This window comes from Eriocheir sinensis, chromosome 35 (genome assembly GCF_024679095.1).
Source record: "Eriocheir sinensis breed Jianghai 21 chromosome 35, ASM2467909v1, whole genome shotgun sequence".
Lineage (NCBI taxonomy): Eukaryota > Metazoa > Arthropoda > Malacostraca > Decapoda > Varunidae > Eriocheir > Eriocheir sinensis.
The window spans coordinates 16421475-16447739 of NC_066543.1; the positions used below are offsets into that span (position 1 = coordinate 16421475).

General features: G+C 42.5%; 2 protein-coding genes across 9 annotated transcripts in view; one reads left to right on the plus strand and one right to left on the minus strand.

Moving 5' to 3' along the window:
* Positions 1-26265, plus strand: part of LOC127007509 (uncharacterized) — a 116058-nt gene that overhangs the window by 11746 nt on the left and 78047 nt on the right. For 2 of the 8 annotated variants that reach the window (XM_050878620.1, XM_050878621.1), the window contains exons 5-7: positions 941-1135; positions 2490-2564; positions 2749-4375. In XM_050878620.1, the coding sequence (XP_050734577.1) occupies positions 941-1135; positions 2490-2559 (265 nt within the window). In that variant the 3' untranslated portion in view covers positions 2560-2564; positions 2749-4375. Of the gene's footprint in view, positions 1-940; positions 1136-2489; positions 2565-2748; positions 4376-6245; positions 6334-6394; positions 8578-11194; positions 11381-26265 lie in introns of those variants that run through there. The other 6 variants (XR_007760274.1, XR_007760277.1, XR_007760275.1 and 3 more) reach the window with 6 other exon arrangements.
* Positions 8718-26265, minus strand: part of LOC127007510 (basement membrane-specific heparan sulfate proteoglycan core protein-like) — a 59113-nt gene continuing 41565 nt past the window's right edge. Inside the window, exons 2-8 of the mRNA XM_050878623.1 lie at positions 19239-19354; positions 16562-16639; positions 12534-12666; positions 12091-12144; positions 11189-11361; positions 10022-10151; positions 8718-8984 (exon numbers count right to left, since the gene is read on the minus strand). Of these exons, the coding sequence (XP_050734580.1) occupies positions 8824-8984; positions 10022-10151; positions 11189-11361; positions 12091-12144; positions 12534-12666; positions 16562-16639; positions 19239-19354 (845 nt within the window). The 3' untranslated portion in view covers positions 8718-8823. The remainder of the gene's footprint in view (positions 8985-10021; positions 10152-11188; positions 11362-12090; positions 12145-12533; positions 12667-16561; positions 16640-19238; positions 19355-26265) is intronic.

Genomic DNA, 26265 nt, shown 5'->3' on the forward strand with positions numbered 1-26265 from the left:
TGATGCAAGACACACTGTCCCCATAAAAGCACATAAACAATCTATTTGGAGAAACCTACAGGATGATGCAAAATATAAGGGTATCATTCCATTATATAGACAAGGAAATGATGAAGAAAATAATAACAACACTGATAATACCAAAACTTGAATATGCTGCAGTTGTGTGGTCGCCTCACAAAAAGAAGGTTATCAGAAAGTTGGAAAGAATACAGAGAATTGCAACTAAAATGGTCCCAGAACTCTCGAATATGATGTGTGAAGACAGATTTAAGGAAATGGACTTGACAACACTAGAACAAAGAAGGGAGAGAGGAGATCTGATCACACTTTATGAGTTGGTAAATAAGTTTGATGAGGTGGATAGAGATGATCTCTTCTCTACTGTGAGAACGTAGGGGCTGAGAGGACATGGAAAGTAACTAAATAAAGGAACCTGTTTGAGTGACTTGAAGAGGTATAGTTTTCCACATAGAAGTATTAACACCTGGAACAGCTTGCGGGAAGAGGTGGTGGAGGTGAGCAGTGTCCATTAAATGAAGGAAATGCTGGATGAATGTAGATATGGAGACGGGACTATTAGAGCTTAGCTCGGGTCCTGTAGACTACAAATAGGTAAATACAGTAGGGTCCTGAAAAGTGCAAGAATTTGATGGATATATGAGCCTGTGTTATTTAATGGGTGTAACTGGTGAAGCACTACTTAGTTTTTACTCCAGTTCCTCCGTTTCTCATTAAACTTGATTAATTTTTAATTTTAGCTTGCATCCTTGAGACTGACTTGCATGGTTAGATAATATTTGGTTGAATATTTTGTAGCTTAAACTAGTCACCCATTATGCTATATGATCTTGTTATGTTTTATATCCTTATGTATATCAAAGGAGGCTGCAGAATGCATAATACAGGAAGTACTGATTGAAAACATTATCTGTTTCAGGTTATTAGATATGCGATTTCCTCAGGCTTCTGTCACCTATGCTGGATGCGTTAAGTTACTGAAGAGTATGAAAGCTGCTGGTATTAGTTCAGGCCACATATCCATTCCTGAAAATGTTTTGTTGAGGAAAGATGAACTGGAGTGGCTGAAGGAGTTTGCTTTCGATGAGTTACCTGTAAGATCTGCCTTTCGAAGGTAAATCTTAAAAGATTCTTAATCTAGCTGCAATGTTTTCTAAACTGCCCTTTTTCAGATTCTATCCTTCTCTCAGTTCCTTTATCTCCAGTTTCCTTTCTGGCCATTCTATTTCTGCGGTTGTAGACGGTCACTATTCTTCCCCTAAACCTATCAACAGTGGTGTCCCACAGGGCTCTGTTATTCATCAATGATCTTCTTTCCATAACAAACTGTTCTATCCACTCATATGCTGATGACTCCATTCTGCATTATTCAACTTCTTTCAACAAAAGACCCTCTCAACAGGAATTGCGAGACTCCAGACTGGAGGCTGCAAAACGGTTAACCTCAGACCTTGCTATCATTTCTGATTGGGGTAAAAGGAGCCTTTTGTCCTTCAATGCCTCAAAAACCCAATTTCTCCACCTATCAACTAGACATAATCTTCCAAACACCTATCCCCTATTCTTCGACAACACTCAGCTATCACCTTCTTCAACACTATATATCCTTGGTCTGTCCTTAGCTTAAAATCTCAACTGAAAACTTCACATCTTTTTCACTAAATCAGCTTCCACAAGGTTGGGCATTCTGTATCGTCTCCGCCGGTTCTTCTCCCCCGCACAGATGCTTTCCATATATAAGGGCCTTGTCCACCCTCGTATGTAGTATGCATCTCACGTGTTAGGGGGCTCTACTCACACAGCTCTCTTGGACAGAGTGTAGTCTAAGGCTCTTCGTCTCATCAGCTCCCCTCCTCTTACTGACAGCCTTCTACCTCTTAACTGCTGCCATGTTGCATCTTTTTCTATCTTCTTTATATATTTTAATGCTGACTGCTCTTCTGAACTTGCTAACTGCATGCCTCCCCCCCTCCCACGGCCCCGCTGCACACGACTTTCTACTCATGCTCATCCCTATACTGTCCAAACCCCTTATGCAAGAGTTAACCAGCATCTCTATTCTTTCATCCCCTTCACTGGTAAACTCTGGAACAGCCTTCCTTCATCTGCATTTCCTCCTGCCTATGACTTGACCTCTTTCAAGAAGAGTGTATCAAGACACCTCTCCATCCGCAATGGACCTCTCTTTTTGCCACTCTATACTAATCGCCATATGAGAGGAACAGTTAGCGGGCCTTTTTTTTACATCTTCTTTTTGTTGCCCTTGAGTTGCTCTCTGTGCTGTAAAAAAAAAAAAGTTTAGTTCAGCATTTGTTTGTATTTTTTGTATTGTTTTTTGTCAAGCATATTATGTTGTTACAGTAGTTGACTTGAGAAATATTGTGAAAGCTTAGATATCATAACTTTTTATCGTGGGACTACCATGAAAAAAAATTAAGAAAAAACTTAACCTCTCTTCCTTTGCACAGGTTGAGTGAGAAACAGATGTGGGGTCACCATTTTCTTTTGTATGATGAGGAAAATGACTATTCAATTTGAAATTGGTAAGTAGATGAATTTGACAGATTCTGAAAGAGAAGTTTGGTGGAATAGCTATTACAAAATATTCAGTGCTTAAAATTAAAGAAAGTAAATAATATATCCCATCAATGTGTGGAATCAAATGTTACAATTTTTTTTGTGGTGTGTTGGGTACCATTTTATTTTTTCTATTGTTGTCTACCACAGGACCTGTTTTGCAGCACTGCCCACTCACCACATGTCAACACTTCCTGCATCCAGACCCACCCAGGTAACAGCTAATGACCACCACAAAACTTCATTTTTTTCATGTTCTGTCAGTAGCACTGGTACGTTCTCGTGAGGGGCCTTGTGGACGACCCATCCCATTAGTGGTGCAAGTGAATTTTACTTTAAGTGGCTGCTGTGGCTGCCGTGGCATATGATTCTTGCTTGGCCAACGCTGCCCCATGGTGCTCTGCTTGACCGAAGTTGCTGAAGTAAGGGTTAATCAAAGCTCTGAACAGTGTGTGGGTAATCTTCCACCACTCGGCAATGGCTGAAAATCGCCATCATCTTGTGGTGGGACTTGAGTCTAGGTCCTTGGGATCAACATGTCTGCATGCATTGCTCAAGCTCTGTTTTTGAAAGATTTTATGCATGCATATGTGTTAGCCTTATTATTTTTATTGGAGAAAGACACCATGAGGAAGTAGGAGCATATTTTTTGTGGTTGCCTACCCTAACTTATGCCAAATCATTTAGCACTGGTCATAAGGGACAGAACAAAGTAAGAATTTCCATTTCCCTAAACCATTAAATTCTAGTCAGAAATTCAAAGTATGACAAGTTCCACATTTTACTAGCAACAAATTGTTTACCTATCTATTCTCACTTATTTTGTTATCACAACTCAGCTTTTGCTGTGAGTGTACAGGTGCTTTCGGCATTTGCCATAAAAATCTTTGAAGGTATATGAGGCACTGAGCGGCAAAGGGGCCAACACGCTAGTACCATATTTTTGTGTAAATGAAGATTGAAGTTGGATAGCATGCAGTTACTTGTCTATGCTCTAAATTGCGCCTTATTATACACCAAATGAAAGCTCTTGGGTAAAGCTTTTTGATCATATACATGAATCAAGAAAATAATTTAATGATGAATAGGCCTTTCCATTGCATAGACCTACCTATTATATCGACCAGCACAAAATATTAGAAGACTAAAAAAATAATGCTACCCAATAAAGGTCCTTAATGAGCAAAATTACCTGTAAATATTATCCTAAACATAATCACAGTTTTTCAATGATTTTTTAGAAATTAATTTTCTAAAAAAAATTGATATGAAGATAAACAGAGAATTTGGGAGGAAAAGTAGGCACCCCTCTATCCTGTGGACATACCAATTGTTTTACCTTCAAATGATTCATATTCTGGTAGAAGAAGCCTTGAGCTACCAAACACCACCTGTAACTCAATTGGGCGATTTTTGGTGCATCTCTGCCGCATAGTTCCTACCTGCATAATGTAACCATTGTATAGAAATGACACAACTTTGGGACTGCCAGACATTATGAGGTCAGAAATCCCATGAATGTATAATTTTGAAGAAAATAATTTCTTTTGCCAAGCTGAATTTGCTCAATGTGTATTGTTCCATCAGAAAATCTTCAGGTTTCAAAGGGAAGCTGAGGTTTTGGAATTGAAAGATTGAACCTCTTCCTTGAATTTTAAGAAGACACTTGTTTTAGCTGTACACACTATAAAAATTGACTACCTTGAAAAGTTGAACAATTGGTTTGAGGCTATGTTATGGAGAAAAATTGGCAGTGGAAATACAAGTGGCACTCATTTGTATTTCTCTTGTACTCTCACCCAGAATATACAGTATTCCAACATACACTATGCCACTGTATGACTACAATTTAGGCTGAAGCTATCTGCCAAGTAAGTCTTGGTTAGTAAGATTGATGTGTATTTGCCAAGCTTCCAAGAGCCACCAGTCTAGCAGGATGGGGGATGGTTGAACTGGTTGTTCTGTGACTTGAATCATCAGCCTGTAGATGTTATTCTTTTATTAGTATTATTGTTTTCTATATTATTTATTTTTATTGTTATTATTATTATTTTTTTTTTATATATTTAGCAGGCAGTGTGGTGTGGGGAAATTTCAAGTGTTCTTTTGCAAGAATATTCTGGATTTTTTTTTTCTCAAAACCATGGATACCAAACCTATGGAAAAGGTGGGCTGATTGTGTGTGTGTGTGTGTGTGTGTGTGTGTGTGTGTTTGTATTTACATATTTGTATTTACCTATTTGTAGTATACAGGGCCTGAGCTCAAGCTCGGAAAGTCTTGTCTCCCAATCTATACTTGTCCACCTTTTACTTCATTATATGGACACTACCTGCTTCAACAATGTCATTGCTTAGTCCATTCCATGCATCCACACTGTATCCTGTATCTCCTGTATGGAAAACTGAACTTCTTTATGTCTTTCAAACAAGTCCCTTTTCTCAATTTCTTGCCGTGTCCTCTTAGTTACCTCCTCCCTTCCATCTCAGTTCAATAATTTCTCTCCAACATGTCCATTCCACTCGTATTCCTGTACAATGCTATTATATCAGGTCTCCTCTTTCTCTTCTTTCTTTGAGTGTTGGTCAGCCCAGTTCCTCCAATCTAGTCTCGTATTACAGATTGATAGTTCTGGTACCATCTATTGCCTCTGTGGTCTAGTGGTCAGCGTGCCTGGCTTCTACTCTGCGGGCCCGGGTTCGAATCCCGGCCTGGGCAGTCGGCGTGCAGCTCACCCAGCTGTTCATCCTCCCTCTCAGGCTGGTCGATAAATGGGTACCTGGGGAAACCTGGGGAAGATAAACTATGGTAACCTGGATGTCACACTGGCCCTGTGTCCCGGATTAATGGGCTCCCTCCCACCACAGGCTCAAGGGTCAATGTTACGGAGATGAGCACCGAGGCCACGCGCTGCTACAGCGTATGCCCCCAACTTTACCTCTACCTTTTTATTTGCAAGCTTTTGTATCCTTTTGAGTTTCCTTATAGCCTTTTTCCTGTGTAGTGACCAAACAACTGCTGCATACTCTAACCTTGGTCTAATCAGTGTTATTATTTTCTTCATGATGTCCCCATCTAAGTAGTGAAATGCCTTTCTAATTTTTGCACCAAACGATATGTTTCTCCAAATATTTTACTTAGGTGCTTATCAGGTGTCAGTGTATCTTGTATTATGATTCCTAAGTCTTTTTCTTCCTTCACTGTGTCAATGATTGTCCCTCCCATGCTATATACTCCACATGGTCTATTAATACTTTTTCCCATTTTCTTTGTGTGACATTTCATTAAACTCCATTTCCCATTCTTTACTCCACTCATGTATTTCATTTAAATCTTCCTGCAATTTATTACAAGCATCATTGTCTCTTATTTTTCTAAGCAGTTTGGCGTCATCTGCAAACATACTCATATAACTTTATTTTTTCCGGCATATCATTTATGTATATTAAATACATTATTGGCTTTAACACTGATCCCTGTGGAACTCCACTTGTGACCTTTCTCCAGTCTGATTTTTCATCTTTTAACATGGTTCTCATTTCTTTGTTTGTCAGGTAATTTTTCATCCAATGTGTCATTTTTCTCCCTCTGTGTTCTAGTTTCCACAGCAATCTTTTATGTGGAACTTTATTGAATGCTTTATTTAAAGGTAAAGTTGGGGGCATACGCTATAGTTGCGCGTGGGCTCGGTGCTCATCTCCATCGCATTGGCCCTTGAGCCTGTGGTGGGAGGGAGCCCATTACCCTGGGACACAGAGCCAGAGTGACATCCGGGTTATCACAGTTTACCTTCCCCAGGTTTTCCCAGGTACTCATTTTTCAACCACTCTGAGAGGGAGGATGAACAGCTGGGTGACCTGGACGCTGACTGCCCAGGCCGGGATTCGAGCCCAGGCCCATGGAGTAGTAGCCAGGCATGCTGACCACTAGACCACGGAGGTAAAAAAAAAATATACAGTCTGCCCATCCATCTCCTGTATTTTATCTTTTACTCTTGAATAAAAACATATTAGATTTTGACACAAGATTTACCTTGTCTGAATCCAAATTTACTTTCATTTATTATCTTCCCTCTTTCCAGATGTTCCACCCATTGTCTTTTAATTATTTTCTCACACAGTTTGCGCATTACACTTGTTAGGGAACCGGTCTATAGTTCAGTGGCTCTTGCTTATTTCTGCTCTTATGTAGTGGGACCACATGTGCCTTCTTCCATTGCACTGGGACTTCTTCAGTCTTAATTGAGCAACTTATAATGTCACAAATTGGTTTTAATAAATGTTCACTGCACTCTTTCAGTACTTGGACTGATATTTCATCTGGACGCATTGGCTACTTACCATCTAGTGATTTCAATAGCCCCAGTATCTCTTCTTTATCCACTTTTATGTTTTCCGTTCTTTTAACACCTCTCCTCATCTCTCTTTTCAAATTCTGTCTCCTGGGTAAATACTTACTGAAAGGTTTCATTTAATATTTCACAGATTTCCTTTGCATCCTCATAGACTTGGTCACCCAGTTTGATCATATTCACAGCTTTTTTTTCCTTATTTCTTATTTATGTCTATAAAAAGGTTTTTATTATATTCTTTTCATACTTTTTTTCTTCTCTCCTCACCTTGCTGTAATCATTTCTAACTTGTCTTTTGCTTTCCCTATGTATGTGCGTGCGTGTTACAGCAAAAGTCCATTAAAACATTTACTTTTGCCATTTCTTGTGATATATACACAAATGCCTCAGTTTTTCTCGTTGACACTTTTATGCAGCAATATAACTAGTACAAATCTCATCATATTTTCTCATTTAGTTGAGCATTGCATACAAGATTTCATATAACGTGGGTGTGGTTTTCTGCACCTGCTTTATTTTATGTGCTGCCCATAGTGCTGTTTGGTTCTTGGGGTCTGGAGAACAGCCCCAGCCTGTTAATAGCATGGGCAAATTTTTGTTTTAAGTGGCTGCTGTGATGTGTGAATAACTTGGCTCATGGTGCTCCCTGGGCATGTGGGTATTCAGCCACTAAGCAATGGTTGAAAACTGTCAGATGCTTGCGGTGAGACTTGAAAACTAGGATCATATTAAACACAATAAATTTCCTCACTGCCTTCCTACTACAGCCACCAGGCTTAGGATGGGCCACTATTATCTTAATATTGTAATGTTTTAGTTTCACTGACGACCCTCACGGCTCAGGATTTCACAATTCACAACCAGAAAAAAATATATAAATCAGCTTTTGCCCACTACCATGCCTGTAGTAAAATGATCCAAGTTAAGTGGAGTTTTCACAGGAGTAGTTAAGTTTACCAGTATTCAGTCTGATGTTCAGCATTGTAGACCCAATATTTTAGGTTTCCTTTGCATAAACAAATTTGTCATACAGTTTTGCCATAAGATTTAGAATTCAGTGGGGTCCCTTTCTTAGCAGCCTTGCTACAAGATCATGTTGTGTGGCAGGAACTAGGTTAGGTTAGGTTTATCGCATGAGCGGTCTTATGCCGTGCGGCAGACGATTCTTTTGATTTTTTTTTTCCGTGCTCTGCCTTTCGCGGGCGCCTCGATATATGTTGGTTATATTTAGCATTATAATTCCATTCTGTGTCTCGTACCCTGCTGCGAAGAATTGCGGTTACACTACATATATGTGTAAGCAAAAGGCAAGTTGCAAATGTATCGCAATAAACACCGACCATGATCAGGGCGCCGCGGTAGGTAATCCACACTGCAAAAGACCGCTCATGGAAAGACGTATATTTTTTATACTTAAATGAATTCCAGTCATGCCACGTCGCTATTTCCAATTACGTAATTGATCTCGTTTATCCCTCCCCCGATTTCTGACCTATCATTTACCCTGCTCAAAAACCTCATGAGTGCTGTTTTTATGATTATGATAATTTCTCTGTATGTTTCTTATGTACAATTTGTTTCAAAATATTTGAAGCGCTAATGTCGTTCTAATATAATGCATAGTCCTGGTTCCAATCTTTCATTAGCCCATATGCTTAGTACCTGCATGCATGGTCGTCGCTGGCGGATGTTACTATATGGACTCCTTGGCTTGCCTGGGTCATGCTGTGAATGGCTGTCGTGGTGTTTGTTAAAAAAATCAAATTAAATGAAAATACATACATTTTTCTATCTTTTTTTCGAGATATTTACAAAAATAGCTTCTACATAGGTACCCACACGAAAGAACGATAAAACGGACATAAAAGGGTTAGGTTCAGAAGGCTGAGGCCAAGGCGCCCCCAGAGAGGCAGAGGGGTGGAGGCAGGTGGGCGAGGCAGACGGCGAGGAGCAGCAGCAGCGGGGAGGCGGAGGCGGCGACGGGTGAAGGGGCAGCAGTGTTTTGGCCGCTCTGCTGGACGGCGGCTCGAGGCTGGTCTGGGGGCGAGACGATGGAGAAGGGTCTGACTGTCTGATTAAGTGTCTTCATGGTACAGCAACTGTAAGATAATTAATTTTAACTTTTCATGAGCGGATCAGGGTATGACTACTCTGTCATACGCTGTTTTGTTTAGACTAATCCAATGACCACGTAATGTCCTGGGGAGAAGTTGGATGGAGGAGCTGAAGAGTGGCAACGCATATTACACTGAACCAAGGAGAGGAGGGGAACTGGGAGAACTGCCATCCGTAGCTATACCATGACATGCCGGGTGTGGTGTCATGAGACATCCCAAGATCGTGAGACATCCCATCCTGAATACATACATGAATTTCGACATTGGTCTCTTGTCGACTGCTTGATGGGATCTGTCCCACCCAAGTTTATTTATATTATTATGAAAGCAAATGATGACGTATGTATGTATATAACTAGGATATCAACAATCACGAAAAAAAAAAAACTTCTTCTTCTTGTGACCTGTTCCGCTTTGCATCGCTTTTTAGGACCACCTTGGTACTTTTATACACTTAATAAAGATTGAGTTCCGCGATGCGAAATTAAGGATGGGATGTCTTAGGATACCGGGTGACAGATATGACACCACACAGGGGCGGAGTGGGACGTGGGGAGTTGACATTCATAACTCTGTACTAACCTCACGACATGCCGGGGCTGGTTAGAGCCGGCAGGCACAATTTTCTAATCACGAGGCATACTGGGGTAGATATAGCCCCCCAGTGTTTTCTATGTCGGCCTCAAAATGCCCCAGTGCTTATTTAATTAGAGAAAAAAATTCCCCACCTGCGCATTCTCGCTTCGCTCGCCACGATGTCCCCCCTACTCAAAACCTATGATACCCTCTAGCCTTCCCCCAAAATAATCTGCCAAAATTATGGACGGGGCTGAGGGCGGTGGAGGCGGAGTTGCCTTGTATGATTTGACTAAGAGAGGTGCCAGGACGTGGGTTGGCAGGGGGAGGGTCATTACAAAACTTTCTAACCTCAAGACGCACCGCCGGCTTTGAACTCACCCGACTGGACATGGACCAACACCGACGCGTATCCCCCGGTGTCAGGGTGGCAGGTGTAGCGTCCGGAGTCTCTTGGGGTGACGGAGGACAGTCTGAGGCGACTCATGGTGGCCTGAGGCGCCTTCTCGGTCTGGCGGAGAGAAGGGGACTCATATATAGGCGAGGCTTTTCTGGCGTTACATAAGTATTAATCCATCAACGGGCACACGTCGGAGGGCGCATTGCCTCGCTCACGCTAGAACGCCATCCCCGGGGGTTCTGAGTTGTCTCCATGCCGAGGCCTGTAATACCAAATAACTACCACCCGGTAATTTATCAATGATGTAATACAAGGACACCTTCCTTAAAGATAACTTCTCATTATCTTGGTCTCTAAACCAAGGAAACTGGCTACAGAGATATAATCTGCCATTTTCCTGTCCTGCTTTATGCAGATGATGGGAACCAGCTGGCACACAGGATATTCAGAGACTTATCAAGACATTGGCGGAATCAACAAAAGCTTGTGATCTTGAAATTAACAAAGACGAGCCACACTACGATATATAAGCACACCATAAACCCGGACAATCTAAAATACATAAAAATAACTGAAATAAAATACCATGGAATAGCTATAACAAATAAAATAAGATGCATTGAAAGTTAAAGAAATGAGGCAAGAAGACGGAATAATATAACAGCAGCAGTGGCGGCCAAAACAATATAGGTAAGAACACACACACACACACACACACACACACTACTATTTCTCATTGCATCTCCCTCCCCCCCCAAAAAAAAAAAGAAGAAATCAGCACAGTCAACTGAATTTTTTTATAGTAGCCCTTTCATATGCATTATTATTGTTTTTTCAAAATAATAACAAAGTACATAGTCCCAGCTGGCAGTAACTATCGTTATTTCTTCTTGATGATGGACACGGTTCTCAAGGGCTCGATGCCGATAAATTTACTCGCATCGTTAGTGATTTAACTTTATTTAGCGATTTTTATTCGAAGAAGTATGCACATATAAACACATGCAAGTATTTAATACACATAATTTCCTATGTGGTTATCTTCTTATAATTAGAAAGCTTATATGATGGATGTCTTAGGCTGCATGTGTGTGTGTGTGTGTGTGAGCCTTGGCAAGACAAGTACTAACACGCCTGTCCCGACTCACCTGCAGTTCAATGCCGCCCCTGGGAGAGTCGTAGTCAAGTCTGGCGGCGCCGCGATACCACACCACCGCCTGGGGTCCGCCGCCGCTGGGGTGGTTCGCTGTGCAGTTGACGGCCAAGATGCTGCCCTGCTGGATGTACCGCTCCCCCGCACCCTCGATACGCACTTGTGTGTCTGCCACGGGAAGCCTCAGGTTAGTGTTCGGTGCATGACGCCCCCTTTGTAAACTTCATTTCTCCCTGGACTGTGCACATGTACTTTTCACAAGACTCAGGCTGTGTTGTGTAACGATATGGTATGTTAGGAGAGCTCTCGGGGAGGGGTTGCTTCATTTGGGTTATATGTCTACAACTGGTCAGTTCATGGACGTCGGGAACTTCTTAAAATGAAATGAAATTGAATTAAATGGCTTTCCTTAGCCTGAACAGGACTCTTCATGTACTGGACGCAACGCGCTATGTAAAAATGTGTCACTCAGTTGATTAACAGGGCTTTGTATCTAATTAAAATAGTTGATTAGAAGGAGCCTTAGTAATTGTTTCCAAAGCCCAAGGAGAGTGGATATATGAATTCAGCTTACACCTCAGCATATAGACGGGATACTCTTAAGTAGATATTCTGTCTATTCATCTGTTCGCAGTAGTAGCAATGCGTGAATGTCTCAATGAATTACAGTAGTATCATTCGCGGGTAAGTGATTTTAAAAATTTTTCTTGAGATTATTATGTGTAGATGTTATAATTATAGTATGGAAAGTATTTTTTCGTAAGATTGTGTATCTAGTTAAGTTGTAAAAGAACGAGTATTAAAGTTTTATTGTATGATTTTCGTGCTGTGGCGGTCGAGTCCAGATTCCAGCCGTCCGTTCCCGTCCACCTTTGAGGCCGCTGGTCCCCTACTTACTGTTATTGTCGGACGCCACCTCCGGCATGTGGAAAGGGTCGTCCAGGCTTTTATCTGAAAACACAAAAAAGCTTCTGGCCATCCTGATGTTGGTTTATTGTCAGCATTATACATTTTTATCTATCGATCTCTATTTATCTATCTATCTATCTATCTATCTATCTATCTATCTATCTTTAAGTTAGCCTCCAAAACGAACCCCTCCCCCCCCTCGACTCCCTAAACTTCATGTATGCAAAAAGAATACATAATTCTATGGAGCTTCATGACAATGTGTGCTCAAATACCCAATGGAACGAGGCTAACTCAGTCCCCTGAAAATTAAAATAGGAAAAATTTGGTTATGAAATCGGTATAAATAGGTAATGAAAATAGGTAAATGAAATAGGTATAAATAGGTAATGAAAACTGGTAAAAGGAGCCAATAGGAAAGAACACCTCACCTCTGACAACGAGCAGGACGGGCGTGGTGATCTTGGGATCGGAGTTCACCTGACACTCGTACCAGCCCGCGTCACCTGGCCTCGTGCGTTTGATGTGCAGCGTCCACTCGTCTGTGTCCGGCGGGTGCAATACCTGGGAGAGATGGGAGCGGTTAGAAAAGTTACCGCCAGAAAGTTACCGTGGATACGACTGCAGGAAAATTAAATCCCCTCAAACCTTTTAAGCCACAGGTGTGTCCTCAGCGCTCAGTGATGAATACTTGATTTTCTAGAGGTCATTTATTTACCTATTGTCATCGCTCCCGCCACATTTCGACATACCATGCATGCGCTAAATGTCTCGGTTCCAATCTCGCCTTCTCCATGACTTTAATCGGTCCGTGTCGAATGTTCACTATCGCAGCGGGATTGACATATGCAAATTCTGCCGGCTCGGAACTCGCCTGTTTGTTGACATATGACGTATGTGCCCACTGTCTCGCGGACCAGGGTTGTGGGGCGTTGGGGGGAGGCTCTGATGATGGGTTGGTGGGGGTCCCTCCGCATACACCCTCACACAACTGATCATTGTTTGCTGTTAGGGGTGTTACTCTTACTGCTATAGTTATTATTGTTATTACTGTCGGTAAGATTTTTGTCTCCGTCACAGGTATTATTTACTTCAACGATGTGGATGTTGGACTCAATAATCTCATTAGTAAATTTGCAGACGACATAAAGGTTGGTAACTCGGTTTTCACTGACGAATACAGACAAAGGCTCCAATAGGATTTGCATAAAATTTCAGCCTGGTCGGATAGATGGGAGATGCCCTTTAGCGTAGACAGGTGCCAGGTCCTTCAAGTTGGAACAAGGAATAAGAAGTTCGATTACGAAATGCGCTGCGTCAAACTCAAAAGCGTTCAATGCGTCAAGGACCTGGTGTCAAAATCGCGTCAAACCTCAAATTCTCACAGCAATGCATCGATGCAGCTAATAAAGCGAACAGAATGTTGGGCTTCATTAAAAAAAAAAAAAAACTTTTTATACAAAAATAAAGAAGTAATACTTCCGCTTTACAATAGTTTAGTCAGACCCCACGTGGAAGATGCGGTAAGTTTTGGTCTCCCCACCATGCAAAGGACATTGCTAAATTAAAAGTGTTCAGCGTCGGGCAACAAAAATGATCCCTTCCTTGCGCAACAAACCCTACGACGAGAGGCTTTCCACCCGTAACATGTTCTCTCTTGAGAAACGTCGCCTCCGAGGAAAACTGATCGAATAGTTTAAAATACTTAATGGCTTTACGATTGTGGACAAATCAACATTGTTTCTGATCGATGACACTTTGCGAACGAGGAATGATGGCACAAAACTTAAATGTAGACAAGTAAATTCAGACTGCACCAAATTTTTCTTCACCAACGTTGTAGTGCGAGAATGGAATAAGCTCCCACCTTCAGTGGTCCATAACTCTCTCTCTCCTTTAAAAACAAGTTCGACCGACACTTTCTTCAACTTAATATTAACTAGAGTAGAAATGCAAAGTTTTGGAGCTATCTGATTAATGTAGAATCACTTAGGTTTAGGGAAAGATCACCTAGTCTGGACCATGGGGTCTGTGTGGTCTGATTTTCTATGTAATTCTCTCTCTCTCTCTCTCTCTCTCTCTCTCTCTCTCTCTCTCTCTCTCTCTCTCTCTCTCTCTCTCTCTATATATATATATATATATATATATATATATATATATATATATATATATATAGATATATATATATATATATATATATATATATACATACATATCATTCATTCATTCTTTCTGTCTATCTTTCTTTCTATCTTTCTTCCTTTCTTTCTTTCTTTCTTTTCTTTTTTTTCTTCCTTGCTTTCTTCTGTGCTGTTACAAAAAGTCAGATGCAAGAACGAACAAAAGCAAGCAAACAAACAAAAAATATAAGGAAAAAGAATGAATGAATGAATGAATAAATCAATGAAAGAAAGGGAGAAAAAAAAAAAAAAAACAGAAAAGAACAAAGAAAATGACAGCCTCAACGCCATCCTTGTCTGAACCACATTTTCAACCCCACCTTCCTCGCCGCCGAATTCTAAGCATTTTTTTTTCTGCATTGGGTTCACTTAGCAATACCGTAATTAGCGGTGCATTAGTTTTTTCCTCGTCCTCGCTATGAGAATAATTTTGTAAACAGAACCGGCGAAGAGTATACGAGACGAAATGGTGTAATGCAAACTCACGCCCAACGAGGAAAAGAAAGAAAAGAAGCATGGAGAGTGGAGTTCGCATGCCACATTTTGTATTGTGTCGGATCTTGTAAACGTGCGCCCACCGAGGAAAACAAAGAAAAGGAGCATGGAAAATAGTTCACATACCGTATATTGTAATTTAAACTCACGCCCACCGAGGAAAACAAAGAAAAGGAGCATGGAAAATAGTTCACATACCGTATATTGTAATTAAACTCACCCCCAACGAGGAAAACAAAGAAAAGGAGCATGGAAAATAGTTCACATACCGTATATTGTAATTAAACTCACCCCCAACGAGGAAAACAAAGAAAAAGAGCATGGAAAATAGTTCACATACCGTATATTGTAATTTAAACTCACGCCCACCGAGGAAAACAAAGAAAAGGAGCATGGAAAATAGCTCACATACCGTATATTGTAATTTAAACTCACGCCCACCGAGGAAAACAAAGAAAAGGAGCATGGAAAATAGAGTTCGTACCGTATATTGTAATTAAACTCACTCCCAACGAGGAAAACAAAGAAAAGAGCATGGAAAATAGAGTTCGCATACCGTATATTGTAATTAAACTCACGCCCAACGAGGAAAACAAAGAAAAGGAGCATGGAAAATAGAGTTCGTACCGTATATTGTAATTAAACTCACCCCCAACGAGGAAAACAAAGAAAAAGAGCATGGAAAATAGTTCACATACCGTATATTGTAATTAAACTCACCCCCAACGAGGAAAACAAAGAAAAGGAGCATGGAAAATAGTTCACATACCGTATATTGTAATTTAAACTCACGCCCACCGAGGAAAACAAAGAAAAGGAGCATGGAAAATAGTTCACATACCGTATATTGTAATTAAACTCACCCCCACCGAGGAAAACAAAGAAAAGGAGCATGGAAAATAGAGTTCACATACCGTATATTGCAATTTAACTTATCCCCACCGAGGAAAACAAAGAAAAGGAGCATGGAAAATAGTTCACATGCCGTATATTGTAATTAAACTCACCCCCAACGAGGAAAACAAAGAAAAAAGCATGGAAAATAGAGTTCGCATACCGTATATTGTAATTAAACTCACCCCCAACGAGAAAGACAAAGAAAAAAGCATGGAAAATAGAGTTCGCATACCGTATATTGTAATTTAAACTCACGCCCAGCGAGGAAGACAAAGAAAGAAGCATTGAAAGCAAGAGTCCGTATACCTCTTGCCCCCCAAACCTACGTATCATACCGTGCATCGCTACTCAGACCCTCTCCATTCACCAATTAAAGATACTCTGTTCACATCAACCCCGCATATAGGCCACGCCCACGCCAGGCCGTCAACGAATATGATTCAACCTTTCCCATGACCGACTAATTGCAGGAGTTGGACAAGGAGGCGTGGCAGCTTGGTGGATTGGCCAGTGGTGTGCAGTTATTGAGGAAGTGGGATAAGCTTATTTGCGAGGTTACCTTGAATAGAATATATAAGCAATTCATGTCGGTATTCTTAGACCCATCCTTGTTTTACATCAGCTATATCCAAAGGTTTAAAAGGATATTAGTCGGGTTCTAAGGAGTGTTTTGTCAGGTTCATGGTACAGAAGAAGGGTCAAACTACCACCGGGGTCATAGTACTACCCCTGGAAATGTTCAAATCTGCGAAAACCTTAACAAATAGGTGATCTTGGGTGCCTAAATGTTTAAAAACAAGACCCTCAGCCTTCCCAACAGTCCTCCTTGCCCCGTCCTTCCCCTCCACGTCCTGCCCCTCCGTGCCCCTCCCCGCCTCCCCACTCACTCTGTATCGGTCGTCCGGGGAGTAGGTGAGCAGGCCCGCCGTGATGATGTGTAGCCTCCGCCGCCGCAGCCACGTCACCTGGAACAGAATGAAGTGAGTGCCAAAGGTTAGGTGGAGGGAGTCAAGAAAGGAAGGGCATTCTGGTTTTATTAATTTTTCTTCTTCTTTTTTTTTTCTTTTTTTTTTTCTTTTTCGTCGTCGTCGTCGTCGTCAAACTCTCTCTCTCTCTCTCTCTCTCTCTCTCTCTCTCTCTCTCTCTCTCTCTCTCCTCTCTCTCTCTCTCTCTCTCTCTCTCTCTCTCTCTCTCTCTCTCTCTCTCTCTCTCTCTCTCTCTCTCTCTCTCTCTCTCTCTCTCTCTCTCTCTCTCTCTCTCTCTCTCTCTCTCTCTCTCTCTCTCTCTCTCTCTCTCTCGCACGCACACACACACACACACACACACACACACACACACACACACACACACACACACACACACACACTTCATCATCATTCCATCCATAAGCTTTTTTTCCGATTGTTCTCGCTTCTCTGGGTCCTTTTAATGGCTTTTGCCGTTCTTGCTCGTCTCCTCTCGCTTCCCTCTCTTCCTTGTATGAGTTTTCCCGTCCCTCCTTGACTTCCCTCGTGCTTCTCTTCGCTTTTTTACTCGAGCGAAGATGTGTTGTGCGCGCCGCTGCCTCAGACTTCCTCTCATTGCTGCTGCTCCTGATGGCTTCCTCAATACATACATTAAGGAAACTTTTTTGCCGGAGGGAAGCTGACTTTTCATTATTTTTTGTTACTGATATACATGAAGATGGATTACACACTTTCGTGTTATCTTTTTTTGCGTGCAAGTATCTCCGTGGTGTAGGGTAAGGTGGGGTAAGAAAAATAAGATGCCCCCCTGGGGTGAAAGGCCCCCTTTGGTTTTGTCTTTCTTTTTTTCTTTTCTCAAGCAGTCACATGATCAAGTAGGCAACGCCAACTCTCTGTGCTCACAGGAACTACTGGAGTAAACAATGGACAGTTGCTCTGGACATAAGGGGACATTTCTTCTTTTTGACTAATTTCTAATTTAATAAGTTTTCAGTGATTTTAATGATACCTAATTAACGACAAAGAACTTTAGAGTTAGCCTGATGGCTATGGATAGTTGCTCTAAGATGTCTAGGCCATATTGCATGTGATTATACTCTGTCTACTTACATGAAGGAAAGATGGTGACATTTTGTGTATATATGAGTTGCCAGGGTAAGAGACCCCCTGTGCCTTTGGGGTAAGTTGCCCACAGGGAGGCCTTTTACCCCACATGTGGGCCTTCTACCGCATTATCAGCAAATTGGCAAATGGCCTTGTTTTTTTGTGTGGGAAACTATTTGCTAATAGCAGACCTTAAGAAAAATGGGTCCAATGTCGGAGTTGTAGAAATTGGCCACATGCAGAATGCACAACTGGAGTAGGCCTAGATCTGTAGGTACGTATGTCAAAACTGCGAGTCTGATTAGGCATTACAGTATTGCTATAAATATAATTTGTTGAAGTTTTTGAAAGGCATCCATAAGTGCACACTTTTGAGTTTGAGACTATAAGGAAGTTGGTGTTTTTAACTGTTTCAGATATCAATATTCAAAAGAAAGGACATATTTTATCAAATTAATTGAATTTTTAGTTCCATATATTTTTCATGAAAGTAGATGTTCCTTTTGTTACAAAAATTCAGAAGAAAGGGAAGCTAGTCTAATATTACTAGTCTAAAAGAAGGGGATACCTTTTAGAAAATTAATTAATTGTTTAGTTTTACATTATGTTCATTACGAGACACAAATTTGATTGTGTTCCTATATTTCACATCAAGAGAGATTTATAGGGTATAGTTTTCAAAAAGGGAATACATTTTATATTTTTATAATGTGAAAAACTATTTTCCTGATGTTTCTGTGAGATTTATTATTGTAAGCCAGAGTGGGGTAAAAGGCCTACCCAGTGGGCGTTTTACCCCACATGCGGGGTAAGAAGCCCCCTTTATTATTTAAAAAAAATTGTCATGATAATAAGGTGTAAATCATAATGAATGGATATAATATATACCATAGATAGACCTTAGCCTAAGATATCAACAGAACTTTTTTTTTTAAAGTTCTATTGCAAGAAATGTAGCTACAACAGGCAATCTCTCTTAAGGGGGGCAACTTACCCCACCTTACCCCAGTGGTTAGCACGCCTAGCTACGAATCCGTCGCCCAGATTGGCAATCTGTCCCGGATAGTCGGTGCCCAGCCCACCCAGCTTTCCATCCTTCCTTTCGGGTTGGTAGATAAATATGAGCCTGGGAAAACCTGGGGACCTGAGGAAACCTGGGAAAACCTGGGGAAGGTAAACTGTGGCAACCTGGGTGTCAAAGTGACCCTGTTCCGGGATCATGGGTTCTTACCGCAATACTTAGACCACATCCCGCTTGATGACCTTAAACTTTTGTCCAAAACCCTCAGAATATTTTTATAATGCATTGTCACCACATGGCAATATTAATCCTAATTTATAAGCCTAATGTGCATTAAAAATAATTTAATGCAATGGTGGAACCACATCTACCAGACGACCTAACTAACCTCCCTTTTATAACTAATCACTCGTACCCCGCGCTGCCACGACTCACAAAGAACAATATAACAGAGGCGGGTCACCATGCACTCACGGATCTGTCGCCGAGGTTTGCCACTCTGCAGGGTAGGAAGGCGTGGGACCCCTCGCTCACCGTCACGTTGACAGGGGCGTGGACGAACGCGGGCCCGGCGGGCCACGAACACCAGCCTGCGGGAGGAGGGGGGAGGGCGTTAGGGAGAGAGTGGGGGGACAGAGACAAGTGAACGTGATTTAATTGGTGTTTATGTGTGCAGTGAGTATGTTATGTTCGAACTTCTGTTGTGTGTGTGTGTGTGTGTGTGTGTGTGTGTGTGTGTGTGTGTGTGTGTGTGTGTGTGTGTGTGTGTGTCTCCTTTCTGTTCACCGAGAGGTGCCAAACAGTTCCTGTACAATGTGAGGAATATTCAATTAAGGGCACAATATCGAAGGACATAATACAGCATCAGAGATAAGAAAACTAGACGTGAAAAAATTACACAAGCTCGGTTCCTTTTCTGGCATTGCATTCTCGTTCGTGAAATTTACACCAAAACATGAATCCCCGCTGTGTCGTCGTCTTTAAGGAGTCCCTCAAGTAATTACAGCAAGGGGAACACGCCTTCGTTCCTCGGAGGGCTGCCTCAACAGAGACTAATGGCGTCTTTTACGATGCCTCATGCACACTCCTGCCGCCTCGCCACCTGAACCCTGGCTAGCGTGACCCGCCTGCATGTGCCTTTGTCTGTGTCCGGGCCGCGCTTCATAAAGTACTCGCTTACAACAGCACTTAGCAGCACTTCACGCTTGCAAGGATGTTTTACAAGACCAATGCTGAGAGTAAAGGTTCGGAAAATCACCTCGGAAAGCATAGGTAAAGAAAGAATCCTTTGTAAGTATAAATGAAGTGGAGGGATGGTGTTTGGGTGTGAAAAGTACTCACAACAGCACTTATCAGCACTTCACGCATGCAGGGATGTTTTTTTACAAGACCAGGAGTGAGAGTAGTGGTCTGGAAAATCACCTCGGAAAGCACAGACATGAAGAAAGAATCCCTTGCAAACTTACATGCGGGGAATGAGAGTGTTTTGGTCTAACCTTGGCTCGTATTCTCAGACACTTTCGACTCCTTCAACAAATATTTGCAAAGGCCACAATGAAAATTATTCGGGTTCTCATGGATGTTTTTCGCATTCATGGTGCAAAAGCCTTGTCAAGCTATCACTAGGCTCATGAAACTACCTATGGAAATATGCACAACCTCTACGAAGGCCTTATCAAATGTAGGTGTGTAGGTCTTGCAATATTTGAGAGTGTGGGTCCTGGTCTCGTTTCGTACAGCGCATTTAGTTCCTCAGTGGTTCATGATACCTCGGGAATTAAGTATGAAGTATATGAAGTTCCGTCAATTGAAAAGCAAGATAAGACCGACCCCAGAAGACCTTCATAATTACCATGTCCTGTCCTGCCAACTCACCCTCGACCAGGAAAGTGCTTACGGTGCGAACTCGAACATCCATTAAGGCAGCGAGCCGGCTAATGCATGCGCGCGCGTCTGTCTGTCTGTCTATGTGATGTATGTGAGCTGTCAAACAAGTCCTTGAGGCCGCTGCAAGGCTGTCAAAGAAACGCCACTGGTCACGCTTCTCCTACTCATATTTTCTTCAGAGCTTCGCCGTAACTAAATAAATAAAGGAGCTGCCTCGTACAGGCCTACCGGCCTCTTGCAGACTCCTGCGTTCTTATGTTCTTATGTTAACTATTCAGTGTCATGTCAAAAGGAAAATGAAACTCCCTGAAGAGACGTCCTAAGGAATACGTAGCTTATATATGTGGCTTTGAGGCGATACACGGGAGACTTATTTGTAAGAAAAGAAGGATCGATCTCTGTTAAGGGACCAATGGAAGTTTCTGTTAGATATCGTAGAGGAAATAGAGACAGATAGATAGATAAATAGATATATAGATAGATGTAAAGACAGAGGGGGAAGATAGACTATTGAGCAGCATTCATATCCTTGCTCCACCTGCACCCCATCTGTCCTCCTCCCCAATTCACCACCATCATCCTTCCCTCCATCACTAATTGCTCTTTGTACTTCCTCCCCCCACCACTATGGCGCGGAGGAGGGGAAATAGGAAGTGTGGAGGTCGTGTATGTACTACCTGTTGAGGGGGAGGCAGGGGAGCAGTGGGGAGCAAGGGGGGAGGTTAGCCAACAATCATTTACATCGTTCACAGGACACAGTTAGATCATAATATCTCCTTCACGCAAAGAATATGCACCGTAAGCTCTGCCAACGTTACCAGATTGTCGTACTTAGCCTCTTATGTTTTCCGATTCCCGACCCCAAAACTGTCTCTTCCACTCCAATAACTACATTTATTTATAGTTACCGTTGAAAGGTTTAATTATTAGTGTCTTTTTGCTATAGTTGTGTCTATAAACGGTAAATACAATGGTGGATACGATAATCTGGCAACGCTGAGCTCTGCCAGGGCTTCCTCGTCGCTAAGAACTTTTATACCTCTACTACTACTACTACTACTACTACTACTACTACTACTACTAATAATAATAATAATAATAAGTATAAAGAAAAACCCATCTAAGTAAGAGTAGCGTCGGGGAAGCACCACGCAAGGGCAGCCCCATCGCTTCGTCAGCCCCTTTTTTTGTCCTTGTTTTCTTCACCCCCTCACCGAGAACTGTGCACTGAGACGCGAACAAACGCTGCACTTAAACCTGTTCTGTCTTATAAAGCGTAGGCTCTCTTAGGCTCCAGCAGGCACGGGGGGGGACTTAAAGATGACGGGGACTGCGCCTTAGCTGTGTGCAGGTCATGGGAAGGCCAGTCCAAGGCGAGGAAAGGAAAGAAATAAGGAGATTGACCATTTATTTGCCCTTATTGCATTCGGTGCTCTCCTTTCCTCTCTTTCCTTTCCTTTTCTTTTCTTTTCTTTCCTTTCCTTTCCTTTCCTTTCCTTTCCTTCTCTTCTCTTCTCTCCTCTCCTCTCCTCTCCTCTCCTGTCTCGCCTCTTCGCTTCTCTTCATCGTGACACATTTTCTCCTCAATCTCTCTGACTCCTGGATATCTCACCACCACCATCACCACCACCACCACCGCCGCCACCACGATCACAGACGCAATAAACTCCACTGGGGACTCATTCATCAGCGTCACCATCATTTGTTGCGGAGACGAAACAGCTTCCTTGGCGGGTGAGACAAACCCAGCATTTCTATCGTGTTCCTCGCCTCCACCCATGCTCCACCTCCCCTCTTTCCTCTCCTTCCACCTGCATCCCCTTACCCCCACCCATCCCGTAATCTACATTCTACACCTTCTCCTTTACTAATGCTACCTGTATCTCACACCCAACGTTGCCACATTATCGTACGCATAACATTGTATTTTTCAGGTTTCTGGCCCATAAATATTGTAAAAAAGAGCATCAATATTTACCGATTTTAACAATAATTATAAATGCATATCGTTATCTTTGTGGGTGCGATAGATTTTGGTCAGAAATCGGCAAAAACAATACGCCAAGTACGACAATCAGGTAACGTTGCTCACACCTCTTCCTCTTCTGCCTTGCCATCCACCTTTTCCTTGATCCTCACATTTGCTGATATGATATGCCATCACCTCCATCTCCATCCATCTCTTTTTCCACCTACACTCCACTTGTTTCTCTTCTCCACCTACCTTCACTTTCACCCACTCCTTGTTTCACCTGCACCCCATCTATCTCCTCCTCCCCTATTCACCACCACCATCCTTCCTTCCATCACTAATTGCTCCTTATACTTCCTCCCCCCACACCACTATCTGCTCTTAACCGAGTTCCTGCTACCCACCACTCACTACCTCCAATACTTCTACTTGTTACCTCTCCCTTCAACCACATATATATACACGCTGCTCCACCCCGTTCACCCCAACCTCCTCAACCTCCACCCATTCCTTACCCTCCTCCACCACTTTCCATTCCCTTCAACAGACCTCTGATCACGAACCCCTCCACTCACAACCACTCTGATCACCAACCCCTCCACTCACAACCACTCTGATCACGAACCCATCCACTCACAACCACTCTGATCACGAACCCCTCCACTCACAACCACTCTGATCACCAACCCCTTCACTCACAACCACTCTGATCACCAACCCCTCCACTCACAACCACTCTGATCACCAACCCCTCCACTCACAACCACTCTGATCACGAACCCCTCCACTCACAACCACTCTGATCACGAACCCCTCCACTCACAACCACTCTGATCATGAACCCCTCCACTCACAACCACTCTGATCACCAACCCCTCCACTCACAACCACTCTGATCACGAACCCATCCACTCACAACCACTCTGATCACGAACCCCTCCACTCACAACCACTCTGATCACGAACCCATCCACTCACAACCACTCTGATCACGAACCCATCCACTCACAACCACTCTGATCATGAACCCCTCCACTCACAACCACTCTGATCATGAACCCCTCCACTCACAACCACTCTGATCATGAACCCCTCCACTCACAACCACTCTGATCACCAACCCCTCCACTCACAACCACTCTGATCACGAACCCCTCCACTCACAACCACTCTGATCATGAACCCCTCCACTCACAACCACTCTGATCACCAACCCCTTCACTCACAACCACTCTGATCACGAACCCCTCCACTCACAACCACTCTGATCACGAACCCCTCCACTCACAACCACTCATATAGTCACCCACGACCTCCACCACCTCCACCACCACCTGGTCCACCTCCACGCCACTAATATACCCATTACCACCATTACCTGCTTTCCACCATTACCTGCAATCATCTTTTCTATCCACTTCCTCGAGCATCACCTCCACTACCTTCTACCTAACACCCATCACTCACCCGTCACCCATCAATCTTTTTCACCTCCACCTGAGCGCCGATACAACCCCCGGGGTGGTCATTCGTTCACGGTGAGGCGCCACAATGCATCACCGTCCGATCACCACCACCACCACCACCACCATCACCAGCAATGGCACTAACAACACCACGCCACAACGCAATAACGGAGTATGATTTATTTTATTTTATTTCACTTGTGTCATAGGTGGTAACCAGCCAGCACATTCCGGTTCAAGGAGGTGGATGTCCCTGCTTCGTAGTCTCGTATCTGTATAGCGTAACAGGACTGGCGCCAGGAAGGGGATATGTAGCTGTCAAATAGATGATCTCGCTTCCCTGTGTCGGCTTTCCTCCACGAGAAGAACAAGACCGACACAGGAAAGCACGGACGGAGCCTTTCAGAACGAGATGCAACGTGATGTCTTTGTTTATATTTACATACATACAACCCATCAATGAAGTCATACATGTATTTTTTTTCCGGTTTAGAACATTAGTATCTTTCTTGCCCTCTTTTTCTCTTCCTTCCTTTCTTTCTTTCTTCCTTTCTTTCTTTTTTCTTTCTTTCGTTCTTTCCTTCAATCTTTCTTCCTTCACAGTCTTTTATTTGCTGCGTCTTAGAGTAACACGAAGATAAGATAGTCATGGAAGGATGTGTCGCGGCAGCCGTCGATAAGCTGTTAGTAGATTAAGAAGTCGTGACATGAATCAGCTGAGCGTGGGATCGTTAAAAACATTAGATTTGTAAAGAAAAATGTATATAGTCATTTCATTAAGTTTAGTGCGTCAAGTCCTAGCAGCTGTAATGGTGTATGTGCTTCTATCAACAAAAAACGAAAATGTCCGCAAATAAATAACTGCAGCAGGAGGGTTTTAAAAGGCTCTCTGCCATATATAGATTTTTTCGGCATTTTAACGCAACAATCCTCTGAATAAAAAGGGGATGTACATATTTTTATTTCCTTCCTTTTTCATAGCTGGAAAGAGTCGAAAAGTCGTCCGCGTTTTGCGCTTTTATCTGACCCTCGCCGGTGTGTGGGAGGGAAAAACTTGGCTGGCGATATGATTGAAACGTTATTTATTTTGCTATATATACTGTTTTGGCCTTTCTTTCGTTTCTTTTCCTTTTCCTCCCACGTAAACACACACACACACACACACACACACACACACACACACACACACACGCACGCACGCACGCACGCACGCACAAATGCACGCACGCACGCACGCACACGACAGGACCTTGAAAGTAGCCGCTTTTAGCAATCTTTAATTCAGTAATGTACCAAATTGTTATTCAATAATGAGAGAGAGAGAGAGAGAGAGAGAGAGAGAGAGAGAGAGAGAGAGAGAGAGAGAGAGAGAGAGAGAGAGAGAGAGAGAGAGAGAGAGAGAGAGAGAGAGAGAGAGAGAGAGAGAGAGAGAGAGAGAGAGAGAGAGAGAGAGAGAGAGAGAGAGAGAGAGAATTGTTTGGGGAAAATATATATGCAGTCAGCACAATATTAGTCCATCAACAACAAAGTTCAACGACCACCATAAAAAAAAATATGCGGAACGTGACGCGCGAACTGAAGGAAGTAAATTCAGAGCTCGGAGAGAAAGACGGTAATGAGAGAGAGAGAGAGAGAGAGAGAGAGAGAGAGAGAGAGAGAGAGAGAGAGAGAGAGAGAGAGAGAGAGAGAGAGAGAGAGAGAGAGAGAGAGAGAGAGAGAGAGAGAGAGGTTATAGGTAGAATGAAAAAGGAAAGTAAAAAAAGTGAAAAAAATGACGGAAAAAAATCAAGAAATCAAAGGTAATTAATGAAATCCGAAAACGTATTAGGGTTTAAAACAGTTTTCATCGCCATTATCATCATTATTATTATCATTATTATTATTATTATTATTATTATTATTATGATGATGATGATGATGATGATAATAATGATGATGATGATGATGATTGTAGTGACTTCGAATAAAAAAAATAGACAAAAAAATAAGATAGAAAAAACTATATTCGAAAGGGTAAACAAAAGAAAATGAAAACGCACCTGGAGATTGCTGGGGCCGAGGAAGAAAAATTTGGGGAGAGAAATGGCGATGAAAAAAAGAGAAAGGAGAGGAGGTGGAATGTTTTTGAAGGGGAGGAGGAGGAAGAGGCGGAGGCGGAGGCGGAGGCGGAGGAGGA